Source organism: Canis aureus, chromosome 7 (genome assembly GCF_053574225.1).
Source record: "Canis aureus isolate CA01 chromosome 7, VMU_Caureus_v.1.0, whole genome shotgun sequence".
NCBI classification, from domain to species: Eukaryota; Metazoa; Chordata; class Mammalia; order Carnivora; family Canidae; genus Canis; species Canis aureus.
In genome coordinates this window covers 52,899,067-52,922,539 of record NC_135617.1, presented here as the reverse complement: position 1 = coordinate 52,922,539, position 23,473 = coordinate 52,899,067, and the positions used below count along the sequence as shown (strand labels likewise).

The 23,473-nt window shown below is 35.5% G+C and overlaps 1 protein-coding gene across 2 annotated transcripts in view; it reads right to left on the bottom strand.

Annotated features, from left to right (window-relative positions):
* PKHD1 (PKHD1 ciliary IPT domain containing fibrocystin/polyductin) overlaps nucleotides 1-23,473 on the bottom strand; it is a 470,542-nt gene that overhangs the window by 386,313 nt on the left and 60,756 nt on the right. For both annotated transcript variants that reach the window (XM_077903688.1, XM_077903687.1), the window contains 5 exons: nucleotides 8,221-8,351; nucleotides 6,178-6,313; nucleotides 5,586-5,781; nucleotides 4,809-4,876; nucleotides 1,765-3,363 (listed from right to left, as the gene is read on the bottom strand). In XM_077903688.1, coding sequence (XP_077759814.1) covers nucleotides 1,765-3,363; nucleotides 4,809-4,876; nucleotides 5,586-5,781; nucleotides 6,178-6,313; nucleotides 8,221-8,351 — 2,130 coding nt within the window. The remainder of the gene's footprint in view (nucleotides 1-1,764; nucleotides 3,364-4,808; nucleotides 4,877-5,585; nucleotides 5,782-6,177; nucleotides 6,314-8,220; nucleotides 8,352-23,473) is intronic.

The window sequence follows — 23,473 nt, the reverse complement described above, 5'->3', positions numbered from 1 at the left end:
CAGATTTCAACTGTAGTCAACAATCTATTAAAATGTAATAGCATTTATATAGAAAAATAATGCTTATTTATCGTTCTTAAATTATTTATACCAAAAACTATACAGTGAAAGTTAATTTCCATTAAACCACCTAGCTACTCCCCAGAGGTAGCCACGTTTGGTTTCTTGTGAATGCTTCCAGAATTTTTAAGCGTATATATTTTTCTACAAAGAAATCTTTCTAGGGGCACCTGGGTGGCTCAGTCGGTTAAGTGTCTGACTCTTGATCTCCAGTTAGATCTTGAGTTCGAGCTCCACATTGGGCTCCATGCTGGGCATGGAACTATTTTTTAAAAATTCTTTCTACACAGATTCTTCTTGTTTCTTCTATACATATTCAACTTGTTTTTTTTTAATTACAGATACAGCATATACAATTTTCCAAGTATGCATACATGTATGTATGCTACTTAGAATTCCATTATGATTATGCCACAATTTATTTAGTAATTTTTTTACTAAATGATACTTTCCTTATTTCTCCTCTCTTGCTATTATTAATGGTGCCGATGAACTAACTGTACATTTATTGGCATAAAACTGTTGCAAACTGTTAGAAGTGAGATTTCTAGGTCAAAGGAAAAGTAAGGTTTTAGATTTGATGGATATTGCCAAATATCTCTTTAAAATAATGTTGCACCAGTTTACACTCCTACCAGCTCCACATGACAGCACCCATCTCTGATGGGTAAAAGTATAATAATTCTAAACAAACATGTTTTGCTTCAGTCTAAGAATCAATAAAGGTAAATATCACCTGGACTCTCAGACATGTGGCAACCTCTAGTCCACACTGAGATAGAGTTCCAGTATCTACTGCCTTCAGGTCAAGTCCAGATGGTGCTCACAGCCACCTGACAAGCCTCGGGATACCACTTTGCTTGGGGTGCATTACGTAGCCCTGCTCTCTCATCATAAAAATCATGGAATCTTAGAAGAAAGAGGAACTAGTGAGCATCCAGCCCAAACCCCTTTGTCCTTAGAAAAGGTACCCAGCTCAATTGCTAACAGACCAGGACCCAAATCCCAGGCCTTAGAGCATTCCACCCAGCCAAGACCAGACAAATTTGTTCTAAGAATTGGCTTGGCTAGCACTTCATCAGTGTAGGATTCAGCTCTCATAATTTCCTCTGTACCTTCTGCGTCACAATCAAATTTGAGCTATTTCAAGTGTAGTAAGGCTTTACTGAACAGAAACTGAAACCATCACTGGAAGAAAAGGCAAGGCAAATTTCAGTGTATATATATATATAAAGAGAACAAAGTTCAACCAGTGCAATCATACTAACTGGCCTACAATTGCTAGAATGTGAATTCATCTGTGAAATATTCCAAAGCAATAAAAATGATATTTAATAAACTTAAAATAATTCAAATTGACATATAGGTCTAAAAATAGGTGAAGGCATCTATGTACTACTCATTTGATTAAATTATGAGCTCTTAGAGATGAAATTGAAGACACAAATTAAATTGGGTTTAGGAATCAATTTAAAATAAAATCACACTTACAGAATCTGCACAAATTCCTTGATAAAAAAACAAAGCCTCCTACAGGGTGCATGACAAAGGCAAGATTGAGGAGAAAATGAGGACTATAAGATTCCAATTAGGCTTCTCTTTCCATTTGTCTTTTAGACTGTGGTTGATTTTCTATCTTTTGGAGTTGTAGCTATTAATTCACTTACATAGGAAAAAGAGGCCTGCCTTATTTGCTTGACTTACCAAAGTTCTCAGTCACTCCTGAAATAGTGGCTGTTGATGTGAACACCAGAACAGATGAGGCCCACCCCCTCATGCGGTCATACCCTCTGACTGGGTACTCCCCAGCAGGAAGGGATGAAACCACACACTGGAGTACCGTGTGGTTGCCAGAGATACCCACACAGGGTGACATCCCAATAAAAATGTCAACGTTCTCAGCTCCTGAGACCTGAGCCACTGCAAAGGTTAGGACGTCATCAGTCTGAGAAATAGAGAGTAATCGTGGAGTGAAGGCACTGCTGTAACCAATGACTCCCATCTGGTATGAAAGTCCATCTACTTCGATGACCAGGCCAACAGAGCCATTCCCTGCAGGAACAATGCACTGAATGAGCTCGGTGCTGATGCTCACTGTCAGGCAGGCCTGCTGGCCAACATAGACCAGTGTGCTGTTCTTTCCTCTCAGAGCTGTGCCCTCCACGGTCAAGAGGCTTCCACCATGTATGCTGAAATTCTTGGGGAAATAATGAAACACTTGAGGTAAAATGTAGAAGTGTCTGGAAACATTACCAAAACAAGCATATCCATTTCTTGCATGAAAAACTGATACGTAGTGGAGTCCTGGGGTCAAGTCACTTATCCAGCAGATCACATAGCTTGCATTAAAGAAAGTTACAATGCAGGGAAGGTGATCATCTACAAACACCATTGGCTCAACTGCTGTGATGCCTAACTTCCGACCCCTAATCAGCACCATGGTCAGAGACCCACTGATATTGGTGGTCAAGGAGTCCACAATGGGAGTTGTCTCTTCCTGCAAGAAAAGAGTGCAATTCCCCTGACACTCACTGGGTAGCCCATTGACTATGACTGTGACGTTCAGAGTGAAGGAAACATCAGGGAAGGAGTCATTCACCTTATTAATCTGGCAGAGGATTGTCTGGTGCCCCAAGCTCAAAATCACACAAGTAAATGGACCCAAAAGGTCAACTTGAACTGACCTCTTCCTAGAGCTGAGAGCCAACCCCCTCACTGTGAGTACAGTCCCGCCACAAGCAGACCCATGTGTCGGTGAGATGGCCATTATCCAAGGTGTTATCACATATTGTTGGGGCACTGCAGACATGTTAGCAAATCCCATCTGCTTCTGACGTACTTGGAGAGGATAGAAGCCTGCCTCCAAACTGTGGAGAGGAAAGGAGCACCCAGAGAGGCTCACGTTGTTCCTTAAAGTCTGTGTCTCGAGATCACAGTGTGAGACCCCCAGAAGGATCACTGAGTTGGAGAGGTTATTTCCTTCCACATAGAACCTCAGGCTGTTGTTTATAATTTCCCCTCTCATGGCAGTGACCACTGGTGTCATTGCTGCTTCATACAGGAAGGTGAAACTCAGGTTCAGTAAGGATTCTCTGGCAAAGGACACATTGCCAGCCCAGATCTCCATGGGGACTGGGATAGCAGGAATGTTGGAATCAGGTAGCAAGGCAGCAGGCGGGGTCTCACACCAGATGACTGTCTCTGTTGAGTTCAGGATGTCACAGGACCGATTACCCACAAACACCCAAACCAAAGTGGGGTCCCTGATGAACCCTATTCCTGAGATGCTGAGGATGGTTCCACCTAAAGCATGAACATCAAAAACAAAATTTAAAAGTGAATATTCAGAACTATGAACTCACAGCACCTGCACAAACCCCAGTGCAATTTAAGTGGATGGTGGGGTGTTAGCAAAACTTCAGTGACTTCACCTCACCCCATCAGTGTTCCATTTGTGATCATTTTGGCAGGATTTAGATGAGCTGAAATTCACAGAATAGTAAAACAATATAAATTGTTATATAGGAAAGGATGTTTATAATATTTAAGACAAAATTTTCAAGTATATTTATAGATCCTAGAATCCACTCTTGTCAATTTATACGTTAAGGAAAAATCTAATTTCTTGAAGTATTCTTGTCACTGCTATGTTATCTGGCATGTTAAGTCTGTAATGACGTTCTATATAATCATGTAAAGATAGTATAATGTCTACATTAGTGGAAAATCAAATTCCTTAGTCTTCTTGTCATTTGCCATATGATCTCACATATTATTCCATATTATTATATATGTTATGATGTAGAGTATATATAGATTTTTCTGTATATATTCAACTTATGTGCTGATAAAAATCCAATTTTTTGAAGTCTTATACTTATCTTTTATATTATTCTATGTGATATTCCAATAGTCTATATATTATATAGGCATATGTCTGTGTGTGTATGTATGTGTGTGTGTATATGTTGAGATATATCAAGAGCCACTGAAATATTAAAATACGCTTGTGATCCTGCTAGTATATTCCTAGATTTTGTCTCTCTAATTGAGGGACAAGCAAGCCCTGTCTTCAGGATAGGGGTTGGTCATATCATGACCAAACCTGTGGTATAGGCAGGCAGCTTTTTTTTTTTTAATTGGAGTTCAATTTTAGACAGGCAGCTTTAAAAAGGATTTTCCTATACTCAAAAAAAGATAAAGCACTACTGCATGCACTGTCACAATGATGATTCACATGCAGATATATAGCTTTCAATTTTTTTTTCTAAAAATGCATAGTTTTTCAGATTTTTTTGGCTTATCCTTACATCTGCCATATCACCATTTGTGTTTCTAACTCCTTCTGGGTCCTTCATCTGCACCCCTAGAGGAAAATGAAGACACCAGATTCATTCCTCCTCCCCTTGCACATCCAGGATCTAAAAGGATAAAATAAGGTTCTCTTCTCTTATTTTTCTAATATCCTCTAGAGACGTGTTACCCATTGGATGTTTCAGCCTCTTTTCATTGGAAAAACAAAACCAGGCATATCTTCTTGTCATACCAATTTTTCAATTTCCTGAGCTCACGGAGCTAACAAATCAGCGGTTTCTACACCCTTCAAAGTACACCAGTCAATTCCCAGAGCACAAGGAAGGTTCCTCTCCCTGTTGCCCCATCTCTGGTCTCACTGACTCAAATCCAGGAGCAAAACCTGAATATCCAGTGAGTAGATCTGCTGAATAAGTGATATGAGAGCCACTCACCCAGAAGGGACCCACAGCAAGGTTCAATGCTGAAAACTTCTGTGATATACTGGATATGAAGATCAACCCTGTAGAGAATGGGAAGATTGTTATAAAATAACTGAGTTAGAAAGAGAGGAATGGAGGTGCAAGACAAAGAGACATGTATTTGGGAGAGAACAGACCCAGAGAGCAGTGATGGAAAGCAAATGTGAATGGCACTGCTTCACAGGAAAGAAAGGACATGGTGGAGGAAAGTGTTGTGTGGGGCACTTTCCTGGGCTGGTATCTGGTGGTGGCATCAGCCCCATACAGTTTAGCTAACTTCCTGGTTGAGAAGAGGAAACTTCTGGGAAAATACCAGGCAGGGGGACTCTGGGGCAAAAAGGATCTGAGCATAGCTTGTGCAATAATTGTAAGCCATTTATTCAAAATCCTAGACACAATCTTATTAAAGGTCAGATTTAATCACAGAATCTAATTAAAGCACAGAATATTCCCCCCCAATACATATAAATGCTCACCTCACCCCCACCTTAATCAAAAGCCATGACATCCTCATCTCAGAAAGTTTTCTGTTCCCCAACTAATAATCCAAACATTTCCCTTGGATTGGTCTTGAGATCAAATCATCCAGTAGGGTCTCTAGGACTTCTTCCAACTGTATGATTCTCCTGTGTTTATCTCCTAACTTCAGAAGAAGGGGAAAAAGTGAAGACCTAACTCAAAACCAGATTTCCTCAACTAAATCACTAGACCATTCAGCAGACCTAAGTGAATGGCAAGTGTCCACCTCACCCTGGTGAGCGAATGCTGATCCCATTGATGGAGACTGAGATGCTATAGAGACCGGCGGGCAATGAGGGCAGTACCACCTCCAGGCCCTGAGGCATCTGCACATGAGCTGGAGCCAACGTGTTCTGGATGCAAACCTCCACATCCAGGTCTGTGTAGTTCACCAAAAGTGCCATTCTGATGAAAAGGGTATCACCTCCTGCATTAAAGAGAATCCATTAGCCTCTGTGATAGGGGTTTGTGGCTTCAACCACTTATCATCCTATAAATTAGTGGCAGAGATTAAAGTCTATTAAATGTCTGTGCTATCATTACAGCATAATAGGTGCTCCATAAGTATATATTGAATTGTTACCTTTAAATTCTCATGCCAATTTCATGATGGAAATGGTCCCAATATTACAGAGGAAAAAAGTAGATATAAGGAGATTTGTTCAGTGATAGCTAAAATGAAAATAGCAGCAGTCCAGCTTTCAGAAAAATAATTTCCATTCAAAATATAATGCTATCTTCAATATAATTGAGACCACTATTTGCCTTTCTTATAGGATCAATGGTCTAAAAAGAAAAAGATGCTGCAGTATCATGTATTTACCTGCTATGTTGCTCCTGTTTCTGCTCAGAGATGTGATCACTGGATTCAAAGAGGAGACATATGTAAATGCCATGGGAAGAACTGCAGAATGGTCCCCTGAAACCACAGTCAAATTCACAACGGGTCCATCTTTCCCCTGAAAAAATGGTTTTTAAAATCAAACCTCTAACTTGAGAGAGGCCTATATCGAGTTAGTTTAAAAGATTAATTTTAAGAAAGTTATTTTTTAAGTATATTGCTACTTTCAAGTTTCTCACTCTCTTTCTCTTTCACACACACACATATACATGGTGACAATTACTTAGAATAGGCGAGTGTGGCATCCAACTAATTAAATAAGAATTATGTGCAATTAACACACCAATTGGTTTTGGAAAAAGTGGCAATTTCAAGTAAAATCTATACCTAGCTAAACTATCCATCAAGTGTGAGAATACTTTCAGACATGTAAGTACTCAGAAAACTTCCCTCTCACATAGTCTTCCCTCTCACATAGAAACATAGAATGTTTCTTCAGGCTGTGGCCTCATAACATAAACAACAGCCACAAAAGAGTGAATCTACCCACAAGAGCAATCAAGGGAAGTGCTAGGATGAAATCTGTAGAATAAACCAAAAAAAAAAAAAAATTAGATGAAGCAAGAGAATAGAAAACCTCAAGGAAAAAGAATAATTAATGTGATGGAATTTTTTTAAGATAGAGGATTTTTATTATGAGGAAAACATATTAGGATAAAAAATTAGAAACTCTAAGAAAAAAACTATAAAAGAAAAAATACATTATCTGATTCTGCCCACATCATTAAAATAGTTATGATAATGTAAACACAGTTTGTTGATTTAACAAAGAAATGGTACTGTAACTACATTCAAAAGAATTAAAAGTAGTTATTTCCAAAAAAGGAACTTGAAGAAGAGTCCAGAGGGGCAGGAGAGCAGGATTATTTTACTATTTTTCTTTTAATCTTTGCATGTATTACTTTGATCGAAATTTGAAGTTTTTTTAATGCTTATTCTCTCTAGCAAAAGAATCCAAACCATGCAAATCTTACCAAAAGAAATTTCAAATAACTGGATACTACATACCAAAAGCTTTAGAATTTAGATTAATATATCCTGAGAAAAATAAATATGCTCCAAAATATAGTTAGTGGGATGCTCAAATTTCTGTTAAAATAAAATATTTTGAAAATTATCTTAATGTCCAATAATAGGGAAGAGTTAAACAAATTACCATACAACTATATATTGTAATTCCATGTGGTTTATATGTAAATGTGAGCATTTCATAATATTTGAATAACTAGATAAGATAAAAATGTGGGGCCAGAGATCAAAGATGATTCTGAAATTTTTCTTCTAGGGGTCTTTATTTGTTCAGTAAACAGTCATCCTTTGGGGTCATGAATGTGCTGAGAATGCTAATGACACTGAACTGTGAATAGATAGTTCAACTTCCACTGTGAGCATGACTTTTGCCAACAGCACCAGGGAAGAATGTGGACTCAAATCTCCTAGTAGGCTTTGATAGCACTAACTGAAGAAGAAAGAGAAAGCTAAGGGACTTGTTTTTAAGGGAAAAAAGAAGCAGTAGAGAATAATTAGGAAAATATTTTCTAGAAACGAGGCATTCTAGAAGTTTCTAATTTCCACTATTCATATCCATGCCAAAAAAGAAAATTATTTGTAAAAACTAAGTTATTCTTGCTTGCTTGAAAGAGAAATGAGATGAAAATATATGGAAGTTTTCCAAATCAATATATACACTACATAAATTCATTTATTCTGTGGCATTATTATTCATTGAGAATATGAACTGGGACTGCCTGGTATCTTCTTTTAAAAAAGATCAACTGATGTTAATTGCAAGTTCCACTATTGGAGTTAGCCTCCCACTTTTTTGCAGCATAGGCAATATAAACAATATTAGCATACTCTCATGATGAAAAAGTCATGTTAATTAAGTTCTAAGAAAAGATTCGTGAAAAACCTTACACTACATGTTAATAATGGCCACCCACCCAGAGAGGAGATTCCACTTACTCTGGGTGGAACTCTGCATTGAATTCTTCGTGAATTGCTTGTGGTAATGTTGATAGCACAAGACTGAGATCCAAATAACACCAGGCTCACATCTTCTAAACCAGAGCCTTGGATGGTGGCCCAGAGCCCTCCTGCAATAAAGAAAGCATTTTCAGGTGGAATGAAGAGCCATACAGGAAGACAAAAAGCAATTATCCACAAGAGAAATAAAATGAAATTAATTAAAATATGAAGCTCCTTAGTCAAAACACAAGTCCTACTCAAACTGCAGGAAAAGACTGATGCTAAATATATAAACTAGTATATAAACAGGGAGAAATGATGCTTAAAGGGCAGACAGGAGTAACACGTCCTGGAAATATTTAAAAATAAAACATAGGGGAGCCCAGGTGGCTCAGTGGTTTAGCAACACCTTCGGCCCAGGGCGTGATCCTGGAGACCCGGGATTAAGTCCCATGTCAGGCTCCCTGCAAGGAACCTGCTTCTCCCTCTGCCTGTGTCTCTGCCTGTGTGTGTGTGTGTGTGTGTGTGTGTGTCTCGTGAATAAATAAATAAAATCTTAAAAAAAAAACAAATACTACCAAGTGTCAGAGAAGTAAAGTAGATGGTCTCTGAAAACTCTTCCTTCCCTAGAGTTTTAAATATTATCCCTCCTAATCCTATAAAGCTTATTCTCTAAGGACTCAAGTATAAGAGAGCATCATGGGGGCACCTGAGTGGCTCAGTTTTTGAGCGTCTGCCTTTTGCTCAGGTTGTGATCTTGGGGTCCTAGGATCAAGTCCCATATCAGGCTCCCTATGCCTATGTCTCTGCCTCTTTGTGTTTCTCATGAATAAAATAAAATAAAATCTTAAAAAAGAGAGCATCATGGTACAAAGAACTTGGACCCAGAGTCAGGGCCACAGATCACTCTGCCACTTATACTAGATCATTTGTAGCATTGTCCCTGAACTCACTGGCTCTCATTCCCTCATCTTTTTTTTTTTTAATTTTTAAAAGATTTTATTTATTTATTCATGAGAGTCACAGTGAAAAAGAGGCAGAGACACAGGCAGAGGGAGAAGAAGGCTCCATACAGGGAGCCTGACATGGGACTTGATCCCCGGTCTCCAGAATCATGCCCTGGGCTGAAGGCGGCGCTAAACCGCTGAGCCACCCGGGCTGCCTTTGTTCCCTCATTGTTAAATGACAGCCTTTGCCCTTCCAACCTCATGATTTGATACCATACATATTAGGCTCTAGTCTCCACGATGCTGGAAAGGTGACTGATACCACCACCCACCACCATCAGGATTTCTGTACTAACCACTAAAGAGCAAACACATAAACTTCTCCTTGCTGCAGACATCAGCAAGCAGAGTCATGGCACCAATCATATTGATAATTATGCCACACATGTGGAGGGCCAACACTTAATCAAGCTAACAAACAGAAAGCTCACCTATTATTCCTGAGGGCAATGATTCCAGTCTGCCATCTCCCCAGAAAGAGGATACAAGAGAGGCAGGAAAGCCACCAAATCAAGACACATACACCTTGAGAGTGGGAAATGGATGCAGAAGCAAGATTTTCTTCCCCAAGCATATCAGGGTTAGAGAGCAAAACATCTAATCTGATGAACACCTCTCAGGAGAATGTGAGTGGATGGAATTAAACCTTGAAGTTAAATATATGAACTTGCCCTAAAGATTCAGAGCAAGACTGCAGTTATCTTCAGAGGAAGAGAATAAAATTGAAGAAAAGAGGCAATTTATAATAGCAACATAAAAGATAAAATATCTGAAAACAATGTTGACAAGAAATATTCAAGAACATGAAGAATTTGAAGAAAACTCTGAAATGTCACTGGGGAATTTAATAGATGGATTAAAACTTAAATTTAAAAAAACTTTAAAAAATGGGTAGAAATAGTGAACCTCATGAGGGTGGTATATCTTTCTAAATAAACTAAAGCACTAAATAATCCTGATAAAAATATAAACAGAATTTTTTTATTTAACTTAGATAAGCTACCTTTAAATTTTTAAAAAATTAAAAGCAATAAACAGAATACAGAATTTCAAAATAAGAGCAAAGGGGTCTTCTGCCATACATTAAAATATCTTATAAAACAACTATAATTAAAATGTAATAATAAAACATGCACATACAGACAAATCAATAAGCAGAAGAGGAAGTTCAGAAATAAACCCAAAAAAGTAAGAGGCTATAGGAAATAATAAGTGTGGCATTTCACTTAAGTGAAAAACAGATGAATTTTTTTAGTAAATAAAATAAGTGAATAGTATTGAAAAAATCAAATCTGTTATCCTACCTCACATCCGCATCAAAATAAACTCCAAACTGATCAAATATTTAAACATAAAAAAGGAAATCATTAAAGAATGAGAAGGCAAAATGGGAAAACTTATTTTTATGTAAATTTAGAGATGGAAAGCCCATTCTAAGTATTTTATAAATCCTAAAGCCATAAAAGAAAGATTGATACACTTACTGTATAAATATAGTATTTATAAATTACAAAAATGGTAAACAAATAGACAAACATACAAAGGCTTGTATCCATGATGTATTTTTAAAGCTCATAAAATCAATGAGAGAAAAATAACCCAATTGAAAAAAAGTGGGCTAAAGAGATGAACAGACAGGTGACTGAAAAGAAAATACAATGCTTCTTAAATTTATGAATTTCTCTCTTAAAGTAAATGCAAAGTAAAACTATAATGAAATGTTATTTTTCTTCTATAAAATAGGCAAATATAAAAAAAAATTGGTAACACTGCTAGGAAGATGTAGTAAGTATACAGTAGTATACTATACTACTATAGATGTAGTAAGTATATAGTCATATATATTGCTACAGGGAATAAACTATAAAACCTCTAAAAGAATATTTTAGTATTACCAAAATTTTAAATGTACATAACCTCTTGACTTCCAAGTCATTTATTATTTTTTTAAGATTTTATTTATTTATTCATGACAGACACACAGGCAGAGGGAGCCCGATGCAGGACTCAACCTCGGGTCTTCAAGATCACACCTTGGGCTGAAGGCGGCACTAAACCATGGACCCACCTGGGCTGCCCTCCAAGTCACTTCTAAACAAATTCCACTTCTAAGAAATTATGCTACTATTTTCACATATATACAAAATGGAACAACTACAGTTCCACATACAAGTGAAGTTGGATCCTGTTTGGGGTTGAACTGTGTCCCACCCCCAAATTCATATGTTGAAGTCCTACCTGCCAGTACCTCAAAAGGTGACCTAATTTGGGAATAGGCTCATTACACTTGTAATCAATTAAGACGAAGTCATACTGAACTGTGGGCCATTATGACTGACATCCTCATAAAAAGGAATAATTTGGACACAGAAAAGACACAGGGAGAACACCATATGAAGATGAAAGCAGAGACCAGGGTGATATTTCTGTAAGCCAAGGAACACCAAAGATTGCCAGCAAACCACCAGAAGCTAGGAGAGAGGCATAAAACAGATTCTCCTTCATAGGCTGGTTTAGAAGGAATCAACTCTGCTAACATTTTGATTCTTAATTTCTAGCCTCCAGAACTGTGAGACAATAAATGTCTGTTGTTTAAGCCATTCAATTTCTGATACCTGGATAAACAGCCCTAGAAAACTAACACAGACCCCTACCTCACACCATAAGCAAAAATTAAGATAAATAAAATAGCTAAATACAAAAGCTAAAACTATAAAACTATCAGGAAAAAATATGCATAAATCTTAGTAATAAGGGGCTAGGTAATTATTTCTTAGATATGACACCAAAGCACAAATACCAACAAGAAAAGGACAAACTAGATTTCATCAAAATTTAAAAGCACAAATTGTGCTATACAAATTGTGAGAGACGTGAGCAAGAGAATAAAGGATCAGAGAAGATCTATAAAAATAACACCAAAACAAGTAACAAAAAGGCAATAAATACATATTTATCAATAATTACTTTGAATGTAAATGAACTAAATGCTCCAATCAAAGTACATAGGGTGGCATAATGGATAGAAAAGTAAGACCCATCTTTATGTTGCCTACAAGAGACTCATTTCAGATTTAAAGACACATATAGATTGAAAGTGAGGAAACAGAGAAACATTTACCACGCAAATGGATGTCAAAAGAAAGCCAGGATTGTAGTATTTATATCAGAAAAAAATAGACTTAAAACAAAAACTAAGGAGAAAAAATGAGTGGGAAATATCAGAAAGGGAGACAGAACATGAGAGACTCCTAACTCTGGGAAACAACCTAGGGGTGGTAGAAAGGAAGGTGGGCGGGGGGTGGGGGTGACTGGGTGACAGGCATTGAGGGGGGCACTTGATGGGATGAGCACTGGGTGTTATTCTATATGTTGGCAAATTGAACAATGAAAAATAAATTTATAAAAAAAACTACAACAAGAGACAAAGAAGGACACTATATAATAATATGGGGAACAATCCAACAAGAAGATATAACAATTATAAATACTTATACACCCAACATAAGGGTGTCCAAATACATAAAACAGTTAATTATAAACATAAAGGAAATAGTAGATACTAATACAATAACAGTAGGGGATTTTAATAGTCACCTTACATCAATGGACCAATCATCCAGAAAATCAATTAAGAAACAGTATCTTTGAATGATATCTGGGACCAGATCGACCCAACAGGCATATTCAGAACAATCTATCCTAAAACAGCAGAATACAAATTCTTTCCAAATGCACATAGAACACTCTCCAAAATAGATCATACAATTGGCCACAAAACAAATCTCAACAAATCTAAAAAGATTATGTCATACCATGCATCTTTTCTGACCACAACACTATGAAACTAGAAATCAGTCACAAGAAAAAATATGGAAAGATCACAAATATATGAAGGTTAAATAACATGTTGATAACCAATGAATGGGCCAACCAAGAAATAAAAAAATACAAATGAAAATGAAAGCACAATGGTCCAATATCTTTGAGATTCAGCAAAAGCAGTTCAAAGGGGGTTCTAAGGGGGAAGTTTAAAGAAATATAGGCCTACCTCAAGAAACAAGAAAAATCCCAAGTAAACAACCTATCCTTACAACTATAAGAGCTAGAAAAAGAACAAACAAAGCCCAAAACCAAGCAGAAGGAAAGATTAGAGCAGAAATAAAGGAAATAGAAACAAACAAACATAAAGCACAATAAAACAGATCAATGAAGCCAGGAGTTGGTTCTTTGAAAAGACTGACAAAATTGATAAACCAGTAGCCTGATTTGTCAAAACAAAGAGAAGACTCAAATCAGCAAAACCAGAAATAAAAGAGGAGAGATAACAACTGACACCACAGATATACAAAGAATTGGACAAGAATATTATTTTTAAAAGGTATATGTCAATTACTAGACAAGTTAGACAAAATGGATAAATCCCTAGAAACATATAACCTACCAAAACTGAAGCATGAAAAAAATGGAAATATTGAAGAGCTCAATTACCAGCAATGAAATTGAATCAGTAATCAAAAAATTCCCAACAAACAAAAGTTCAGGACCAGATGGCTTCACAGGCAAATTATACCAAATGCTCAAAGAAGAGTTTATACCTATTCTTCTCAAACTATTCCAAAAAAATAGAACATGAAAGAAAACCTCCAAATTCAATCTATTAGGCCAGCATTACTCTGATATCAAAACCAGATAAAGACACCACAAAAAGAGATAATTAGAGGCTGACATTCTGAATGAACATAGATTCAAAAGTCCTCAATAAAATATTAGCAAACCGCATACAACAATACATTAAAAATATACACCACAATCAAGTGGGAATTATTTTTGGGATGCAATGGTGGTTCAACATTCACAAATCAATAAAAATGATGCATCACATCAATAAGGGAAAGGATAAAAACAATATGATCATTTCAGATACAGAAAAGGTATTTGACAAAGTACAATATCAATTTATAAAAGCTCTCAACAAAGTAGGTTTAGAGGGTACATATCTCAACATAATAAAGGGCATAAATGAAAAATCCACAGCTAACATCATCCTCAATGGTGAAAAACTAAGAGCTTTTCCCCTAAGGTCAAGAACAAGGCAGGAATGTTCACTCTTGCCATTGTTATTCAACATAGTACTGGAAGTCTTACCTATAACAATCAGACAAGAGAAAGGAATAAAAGGCATCCAAACTGGCAAGGAAGAAATAAAACGTTCACTATTTGCAGATGATATGATACTATATGTAGAAAATCCTAAAGACTTTACCAAAAAATTCCTAAAACTGGTAAATAAATTCAGTAAAGGTACAGGATACAAAATCAATGTACAGAAATCCATTGCATTTCTATACGCTAATAATGAAGTAACAGAAAGAGAATTTTTTTTAAATCCCATTTATAGTTACACCAAAATTAATAAAATACCTAAGGATATATTTAACCAAATAGGTGAAAGATCTGTACTCTGAAAACTATAAAATATTAATGAAAGAAACTGAAAATGATAAACGGACATTCCATGCTTATGGATTGGAAGAACAAAAATTGTTAAAATGTCCATACTACACAAACCAATATACAGATTTAATGCAATTCAGGTCAAAATATCAGAAGCATTTTTCATATGAGAACAAACAATCCTAAAATTTGTATGGAATTACAGAACACCCTGAACAGCCAAAGTAATTTTGAAAAAGAAAAAGCAAACTAAAAGTATCACAATTCCAGATTTCAAGTTATATCACAAAGTTGTAGTAATCAAAATTGTATAGTAAGCACAGAAATAGACACATAGATGAATAGAACAGAATAGAAAGCCCATAAATAAACCCACAATTATATGGTTAATTAATCTTCAACAAAGGAGGCAAGAATATACAATGGGAAAAAAGTCTCTTCCACAAATGGTGTTGGGAAAACTGGACAACAAGATCTGGAAAACTGGACCACTTTCTTACAGCATACACAAAAATAAATTCAAAATGGAACAAAGACCTAAATGTGTCATCAGAAGTCCTAGGAGAGAGAACAGGTGGTCATTTCTCTGTCACTGGCTATAACAACATCTTTCCAAATATATATATATATATATATATATATATATACACACACACACACACACATATATATGAATATTATTCAGCCATAAAAAATGAAATCTTACCATTTGCAACAACATGGATGGAGCTAGGAAGTATAATGCTAAGCAAAAGAAACCAGTCTAAGAAAACCAAATACCATATGACTTCATTCATATATTGAATTTAGGAACCAAAACAAATGAACAAAGGGAAAAAAGAAACCAAAAAAACAGACTTAATTGTAGAGAATAAACAGTTACCAGAGGGGATGTTGGTGGGAGAATGAGTGAAATAGGTGAAAGGGATTAAGAGTACACTTATCATGATGAACACTGAGTAATATATAGAATGATTGAATCATTATATTGTACACCTGAAATAATATAATACTGTATGTTAACTACACTGGAATTAAAATTTTTAAAAATTAAAAAAATAACTTTTGTGCTCCAAAGAATATTATCAAGAAAATGAAAAGACAATCCACAGAATGGGAAAAAAAATACTTGCAACTCACATATCTGGTAAGAGACTCTTACCTGCTATATATATAAGATATATAGTAGGTAATATAGTAGTATATATAATATATATATTATATATACTATATATGTGTGTGTGTATATATATATATATATACACACACACATATATACTACTTGGGTGAACATTTCTCCAAAGGCATACAAATGGTTAATAAACAAATGAAAAGATATTGAATATCATTAGTCATTAGGAAAACACAAATCAAAACCACAATGAAGATAGGTTCCAGTTCAAGATGGCAATGTAGGAAGACTCTGAACTCACCTCCTCCACAAAACATACTAAATTATACCTGCTAATATACCTGTCCCACCTGAAGAAGAACTGAGAGCAGACTGAACAGTAACAACAAAAGACAGAGAATAGCAAGAGAACAATAAGAGATATGGAAAGACAGTAACAAAAAGAACCCCCATTCCCAATGCTGCAAATGGCTGTGGAGAGGAATAGTACTGAAGGAACAGGAACAGATCCCTCTGTCCTTGGAGACACCAAAAAAATCTGTAGTTTAAAAGAGCATCTAGCTAGCATATAAAAAAGAAACACAAGAACTCTGCCAAGTGGTCAAGTTGCTGCTAGAAAGCTCTTCAGATCACAGGGACTGGAGAATGACACAGTTTACATTCTCATCCTGCCACAAAAGCCTAGACCAGAATAGGGTTGAGACAACATAAGTGGAACATTCAGTCATCTTGGTGAACTTGTGACTTCAGCAAGTTTAAGGGCCACAAGCCTGCACCAGCCACTCTGCAGTGCTGGGGCACAGAAAACAAGCTGTGGAGGGAGGGGCCCCTGGGTGGCTCAGTCAGTTAAGTATTCACCTTCAGCTCAGGTCATGATCCCAGGATCCTGGGATTGAGCCTCCCATCTCCCTCTCCTGCTGCTCCCCCTGCTTGTGCTCTTCCTCTCTTGTCAAATAAATAATTAAAATCTTTCAAAAAATTTAAAAAGAAAAGAAAACAAGTCATGGATTTGTGTGAAGGCTTCTTTGTTTTAATTTATACTGTCTTATTTTATTTTTACTTTTTAAAATTTGTCTTGTTTTGTTTTTATTTTTTCTTCTTTATTTTGTTCTTTTCTTTCTTTTCTCTTTTTTCTTTCATCCTTTCTTCTCCTTTTTTCTTTTTTCTTTTTTCTGCTTTCATTGTATTTTTTTAATTTCATTATTATTTGTTTCTTTATTCTCTTTGTAAAAACTCATTGTTTAAAAGAGTAACTAGCATATACATCCACAGCTTCAGTCAGCAAGAATCATGAAGCACAGACAGTCTGCACAGGGGTTACTATACCCAACTTCACAGAGAAGTAGCCATTTTGCCTAATCCATAGAAACAAACATAGTAAGTCATGCAAAATGGGGAGACAGGAATATGCTCTCCAAAAGAAAGAACAAGAAAAAAACTCAGTAAAAGATTAAGTGAAACCAAGATAAGTAATATGTGATAAGGAATTTAATGATCACAAAGACACTCACTGGATTGGAGAAAAGAATGGAAAAACTCAGTAGAGCTTCAGTAAATAGAATATATTTTAAGAAGCAAAACTCAATGAACTCAATCAGAGTTGAAGAATACAATAACTGAAATTTAAAAGCACACTAGAGGGAATCAACAGTAGATTAGGGGATACAGAATAATGTATCAGCCATAGGGTAGAACAAGATGATGGAAGGCATATAAGTGCAACAGCAAAAAAAGAAAAAAAAACTCTATTTTATTCTTTTTTTAAGAAAAGAATTTTTAAAAATGAAGGTAGATTAAGAAATCTCTTGGATAATATCAAGTGAACAAACATTCACATTGGAGGTCCCAGAATAAGAAGAGAGAAAGGGATAGAAAACTTCCTTGAAGAAGTAATAACTGAAAACTCTCCTAACCTGCAGAAGGAAATGGACATCTAAGTCCATGAACTACAAAAAGTTCCAAACAAGGTGAACCCTAAAAGGTCTACACCATGGCACATAATAATTAAAATGTCAAAGGTTAAAGACAGAGAGAATCCTAAAAGTAGCAGGAGAGAAACACAAACAGTTACCTACAAGGGAAAACCTATAAGACTATCAGTTGATTTTTCAGCAGAAACTTTGCAAGCCAGAAGAAGGAGCATGATATATTCAAAGTGTGAAAGGGAAAAAAAAAAAAAAAACCCTACAACCAGCAATATTCTACCAAGGAAGGTTATCATTCAGATTTAAAGCACAGATACAGATTTTCCCAGACAAACAAAAGATAAAGGAATTTATGACCACTAAACCAGGCTTACAAGAAATGTTAAAGGGACTTTTTAAGTGGAAAAGGAATAGTCATGATTAGACATAAAAATACAAATAAAAAGATATGAAATATGAGATTTATGTTTTTTATTTTTTCATAATGTGTCTGAACATAAATGACCATCAAATTAATATCAACTGCTATTTACTTGGGATGTTATATATGAACCTCATTATAACCACAAACCCAAAACCTCTATAAAACCTAAATAAATAAATAAATAAATAAGTAAGTAAATGGAAAGCCAACAAAACAAAACACCATAGATACTCAGGAATCACAAAGAAAGAAAAGAGAAAATGAAAGGAACAGAGAGAACTATAACAACAACCAGAAAACAAATTTTAAAATATCAACAATTACTTTGAATGTAAATGGCCTAGATGCTCCAATCAAAAGATAGATTTTAAATGGATTTTAAAAAGGGGGAGGGGGCAGCCCAGGTGACTCAGTGGTTTAGCACCACCTTCAGCCCAGGATCTGATCCTGGAGACCTGAATGCCTCTCTCTCTCTCTCTCTCTCTCTCTCTCTCATGAATAAATAAATAAAATCTTTAAAAAAAATAGGACTCATCTATATTCTGCCTTTCAGGAGACTCACTTCAGACCTAAAGACACATACAGACCAAAAGTGAAGAGATGGAGAAATATTCACCATGCAAATGGAAGTGAACAAAAAAGCTAAGGTAGCAATACTTACATCATGCAAAATAGACATTAAAACAAAGACTGTAACAAGAGACAAAGAAGGGCATTACATAATGAACAAGAAGTTATAACAATTGTAAATATCTATGAACCCAATTTTGAAGCACCTAAATACATAAAGGACATAGAGAAATTTATGGTAATACAATAATAGTAGGGTGCTTTAACAATCCAATTACATCAATGGACAGATAATCTTGACAGAAAATCAGTAAGATAATGTCTTTGAATGACACATTGAACCATATAGACATAACAGATATACACAGAACATTCCATCCAAAAACAACAGACACATTCTTTTCAAGTACACATGGAACATTCTCCAGAACAGATCACATATTAGACCATAAAACAAGCCTCAATAAATTTTAGAAGATTGAAATACGTGCACCTTTCCACCATAATGGTATGAAACCAGAAATAAATCACATGAAGAAAACTGAAAAAAAAAATACATGGAGACCAAGCAACATGATACTAAACAACGAATAAATCAATGAAGCAATCAAAGAAGAAATTTATAAAAATACATGGAGACAAACGAAAATGAAAACGCAACAGTCCAAAGTCTCCAGGACAGCAAAAAAACAGTTTAAGAGGGGAGTATATAGTAATACAGGCCTATGTCAAGAAACAAGAAAAAATTAAAATAAAAAATCTAACTTTATGCCTAAGGTAACTTAAAAAACAAAATCCAAGGCAAGTAGAAAAAAAGAAAATAATAAAGATCAGAGCAGAAATAAATGACATAGAAACTTAAAAAAAAAAAGAAAAAAGAAAAAGAATCAATGAAACCAAGAACTTATTGACAAATTCTTAGCCAGATTCATCATGAAAAAAAGAGAAAGGATCAAAATAAATAAAATCAGAAATGAGAGAGGAGAAGTAACAACTGATGCCACAGAAATACAAAGGACTATAATAGAATAATACTATGAAAAATTATAGGCCAACAAACTACACAGCTCAGAAAAAAATGGATAAATTCCTAGAAATATACAATCTTCTAAGACGGAACCAGAAAGAAATAGAAAATCTAAATAGACTAATTACAAGTAAGAAATTGAATCTGTAACAAAAAACTACAAAAAAGTAAAAGTCCAGGAACAGATAGATGCATAAGTAAATTCTACTAGACATTTAAAAAAGAGTTAATAGGGATCCCTGGGTGGCGCAGCGGTTTGGCGCCTGCCTTTGGCCCAGGGCGTGATCCTGAAGACCCGGGATCGAATCCCACGTCGGGCTCCCGGTGCATGGAGCCTGCTTCTCCCTCTGCCTGTGTCTCTGCCTCTCTCTCTCTCTCTCTCTCTGTGTGTGACTATTATAAATAAATAAAAATTTTAAAAAAAGTTAATAGCTGTTCTTCTCAAACTATTAAAAAAAATAGAAGAGGAAGGAAAACTCCCAAATGCATTCTACAAAGCCAGTATTACCTTAATATCAAAACCTGATAAAAACCACAAAAAAAATAGAAAACTATAGACCAATATCCCTGATGAACATAGAAGCAAAAATCCTCCACAAAATATTAGCAAACCACATGCAACAATACATTAAAAAATCAGCCACCTCAATCAGTTGGGATTTATTCCTGGGATGCAAAGATAGCTCAAAAGTCACAAATCAATGAACATCATACACCACATCAACAAAATGAAGAATAAAAATCATATGATATCCTAATAAAATGCAGGGAAAAAATGACAATAAAAACTCTCAACAAAGTGGAGGTAGAGGGAACATGTCTCAACATAATAGAGGCTATATATTAAAAAAAAAAAAAAACCCAGAGCTGGGACACCTGCGTGGCTCAGTGGTTAAGTGTCTGACTTCAGCTCAGGGCATGATCCTGGTCCAGGGATCAAGTCCCACATCAGGTTCCCTGTGAGAAGCCTGCTTCTCCCTCTGTCTATGTCTCTGCCTCTCTCTGTGTGTTTCTCATGAATAAATAAATAAAATCTTAAAAAAAAAACCAGCTAATATCATCTTCAATAGTAAAAAAGTGAAGAGGGAGTGCCCTCTAAGGTCAGGAAAAAACAAGGATGTCCACTCTTGCCACTTTTTCTCAATATATTACTAGAAGTCCTAGTCACAGCAATCAGACAAGAAGAAGAAATAAGAGGCATCCTTTTGGTAAAGGAGTTAAACTGTCATTATTCACAAATGACATGATACTATAGTAGAAAATCCCAAAGATTCTGCCAAAAAACTACTAGAAATAATAAACAAATTCAGTAAAGTGGCAAGATACAAAATCAATACCCAGAAATTGGTAGCATTTCTATAAACTAACGATAAAATCACAGAAAGTAAAATTTTAAAAAACAGCACCATTTACACTTGCACCAAAAAGAATAATGTACCTAGGAATAAACTTCACCAAAGAACTGAAAGACCTGTATTCTTAAAACTATAAAAGTGATTAAAGAAATTGAAGATAACACAGATACTCATATATTGGAAGAATTAATATTGTCAAAATGACCCTATTAATGAAAACAATCTACAGATTTAATGCAATCCCTATCAAAATAAAAACACTAATTTTTACACAACTAGAACAAAAAATACTAAAATTTGTATAGAATCACAGAAGATCCTTGGATAGCCAAAGCAATCTTGAGAAAGAAACACAAAGCTGGAAGGATCACAGTCCCAGATATTAAGGTATACTACAAAGCTGTAGTAATCAAAACAGTATGGTACTGGCACAAAAATAGACACACAGACAATATAACAGGATAGAGATCCCAGAAATAAATCCACATTTTTATGGTCAATTAATCTATGACAAAGGAGGGAAGAATACAAAAGACAGTCTTTTCAATGAATGGTGCTGGGAAAACTGGACAGCTACATGTAAAAGAGTGAAACTGGACCAGTTTTTAACACCACACACAAAAATAAAATTAAAATGGATTAAAGACCTAAACACGAGACTTGAAACCACAAAAATCCTAGAAGAAAGCACAGATAGTAATTTCTCTGACATCAACGATTAGCAAACATTTTTCTAGATATGTCTCCTGAGATAAGGGAAATAAGAGCAAAAATAAACTATTGGGAGTACATAAAAATAAAAAAGCTTCTATGTGGTAAACAACCAACAAAATAAAAAAATCAACTTACTGAATGAGAGAAGATATTGGCAAATGATATATCTAATAAAGGGTTAATATCCAAAATATATAAAGAACTCATAAAACCTAACACCAAAAAAGAAGCAATCTGTTTAAAAAATACACAGAGAATCTGAATAGACATTTTTCCAAAAAAGACATCCAGATGGCAAACCGACACATGAAAAGATGTTCAACGTCACTCATCATTAGGGAAATGGAAATCAAAACCACGCTGAGATATCATCTCATGTCTATTAGAATAGCTAAAATCAGGAAGATAAGAAACAACAGATATTGGCCAGGATGTGGAGAAAAAGGAACCCTCGTGCACTGTTGGTGGGAAGGTCAACTGGCACAGCCACTGTGGAAAACAGTATGGAAGTTTCAAAAACTTAAAAATACAATTACTATATGATCCAGTTATTCCACTACTAGGTATTTACCCAAAGAAAATGAAAACACTGACTTGGAAAAAATATATACACCCCTATGTTTATTGGGGCATTATCTATAATAACAGAGACATAGAAGCAACCTAAATGTCTATTAACAGACAAATGGATAGGAAATGTGGCTACACCTGTACACCTGAAACTAATATGACATGTATACATATACATATGTATATATACATAATGAATGTTACACAGCCATAACAAAAGATGAGATCGCCCCATTTGAGACAATATGGAAGGACACAAAGAGTATTAAGCTAAGTGAGAGAAGACTGAGAAAGAGAAGACACCATGTGATTCCACTCATAAATAGAATTTAAAAAAAATAACCAAACAGCAGAATAAGAACTATAACTACAGAACAAACTAGTGGTTGCCAGAAGGGAAAGGAGTGGGAGGGTTGGGCAAAATAGGTGAATGAGAGGCGGAGATACATGCCTCTAGTTCTGGAAGTCACAGAATAAAAAGCAGAGTGTAAGGAATACAGGGATAGTGTAATAGTAATGGGACACATAGCAGCTACACTTGTGATGAGCTTGGCATAATGTAAAGCTAAGCTGTACACCTGAAACTAATATGACATTGTGTGTCAAGTATACTCAAATTTTAAACAACACAATGGGATACCATCTCACATTCATTAAAGGCTTCTAACAACAGCAACAAGCTTAAAAATAACAAGTATTGGTAACAATGTGGAAAAGTTGGTGCCTTCATACATTACTGGTGGGAATGCAGTATCATGCAGTCATTTTGGAAAGAGTTTAACGGCTTCTCAAAAGTTAAACATAGAGTTACTACATGGCCCAGCAATTCCACTTCTAAGTAAATACCCAAGAGTATGGAAAATGTACATTCACACAAAACCTTGTACACAAGCTTTCATAGCAGCATTATTCTTAATAGCCAAAAAGTGGACACACCTCAAATGTCCACCATGAAATGAAGAGATAAACAAAACATGGTGTATCTATCTCTATGATGGAATATTATTTAGCCATAAAAGGGAACGATGCATGTTACAACATAGATGAACCTTGAAAACACTATCCTAAG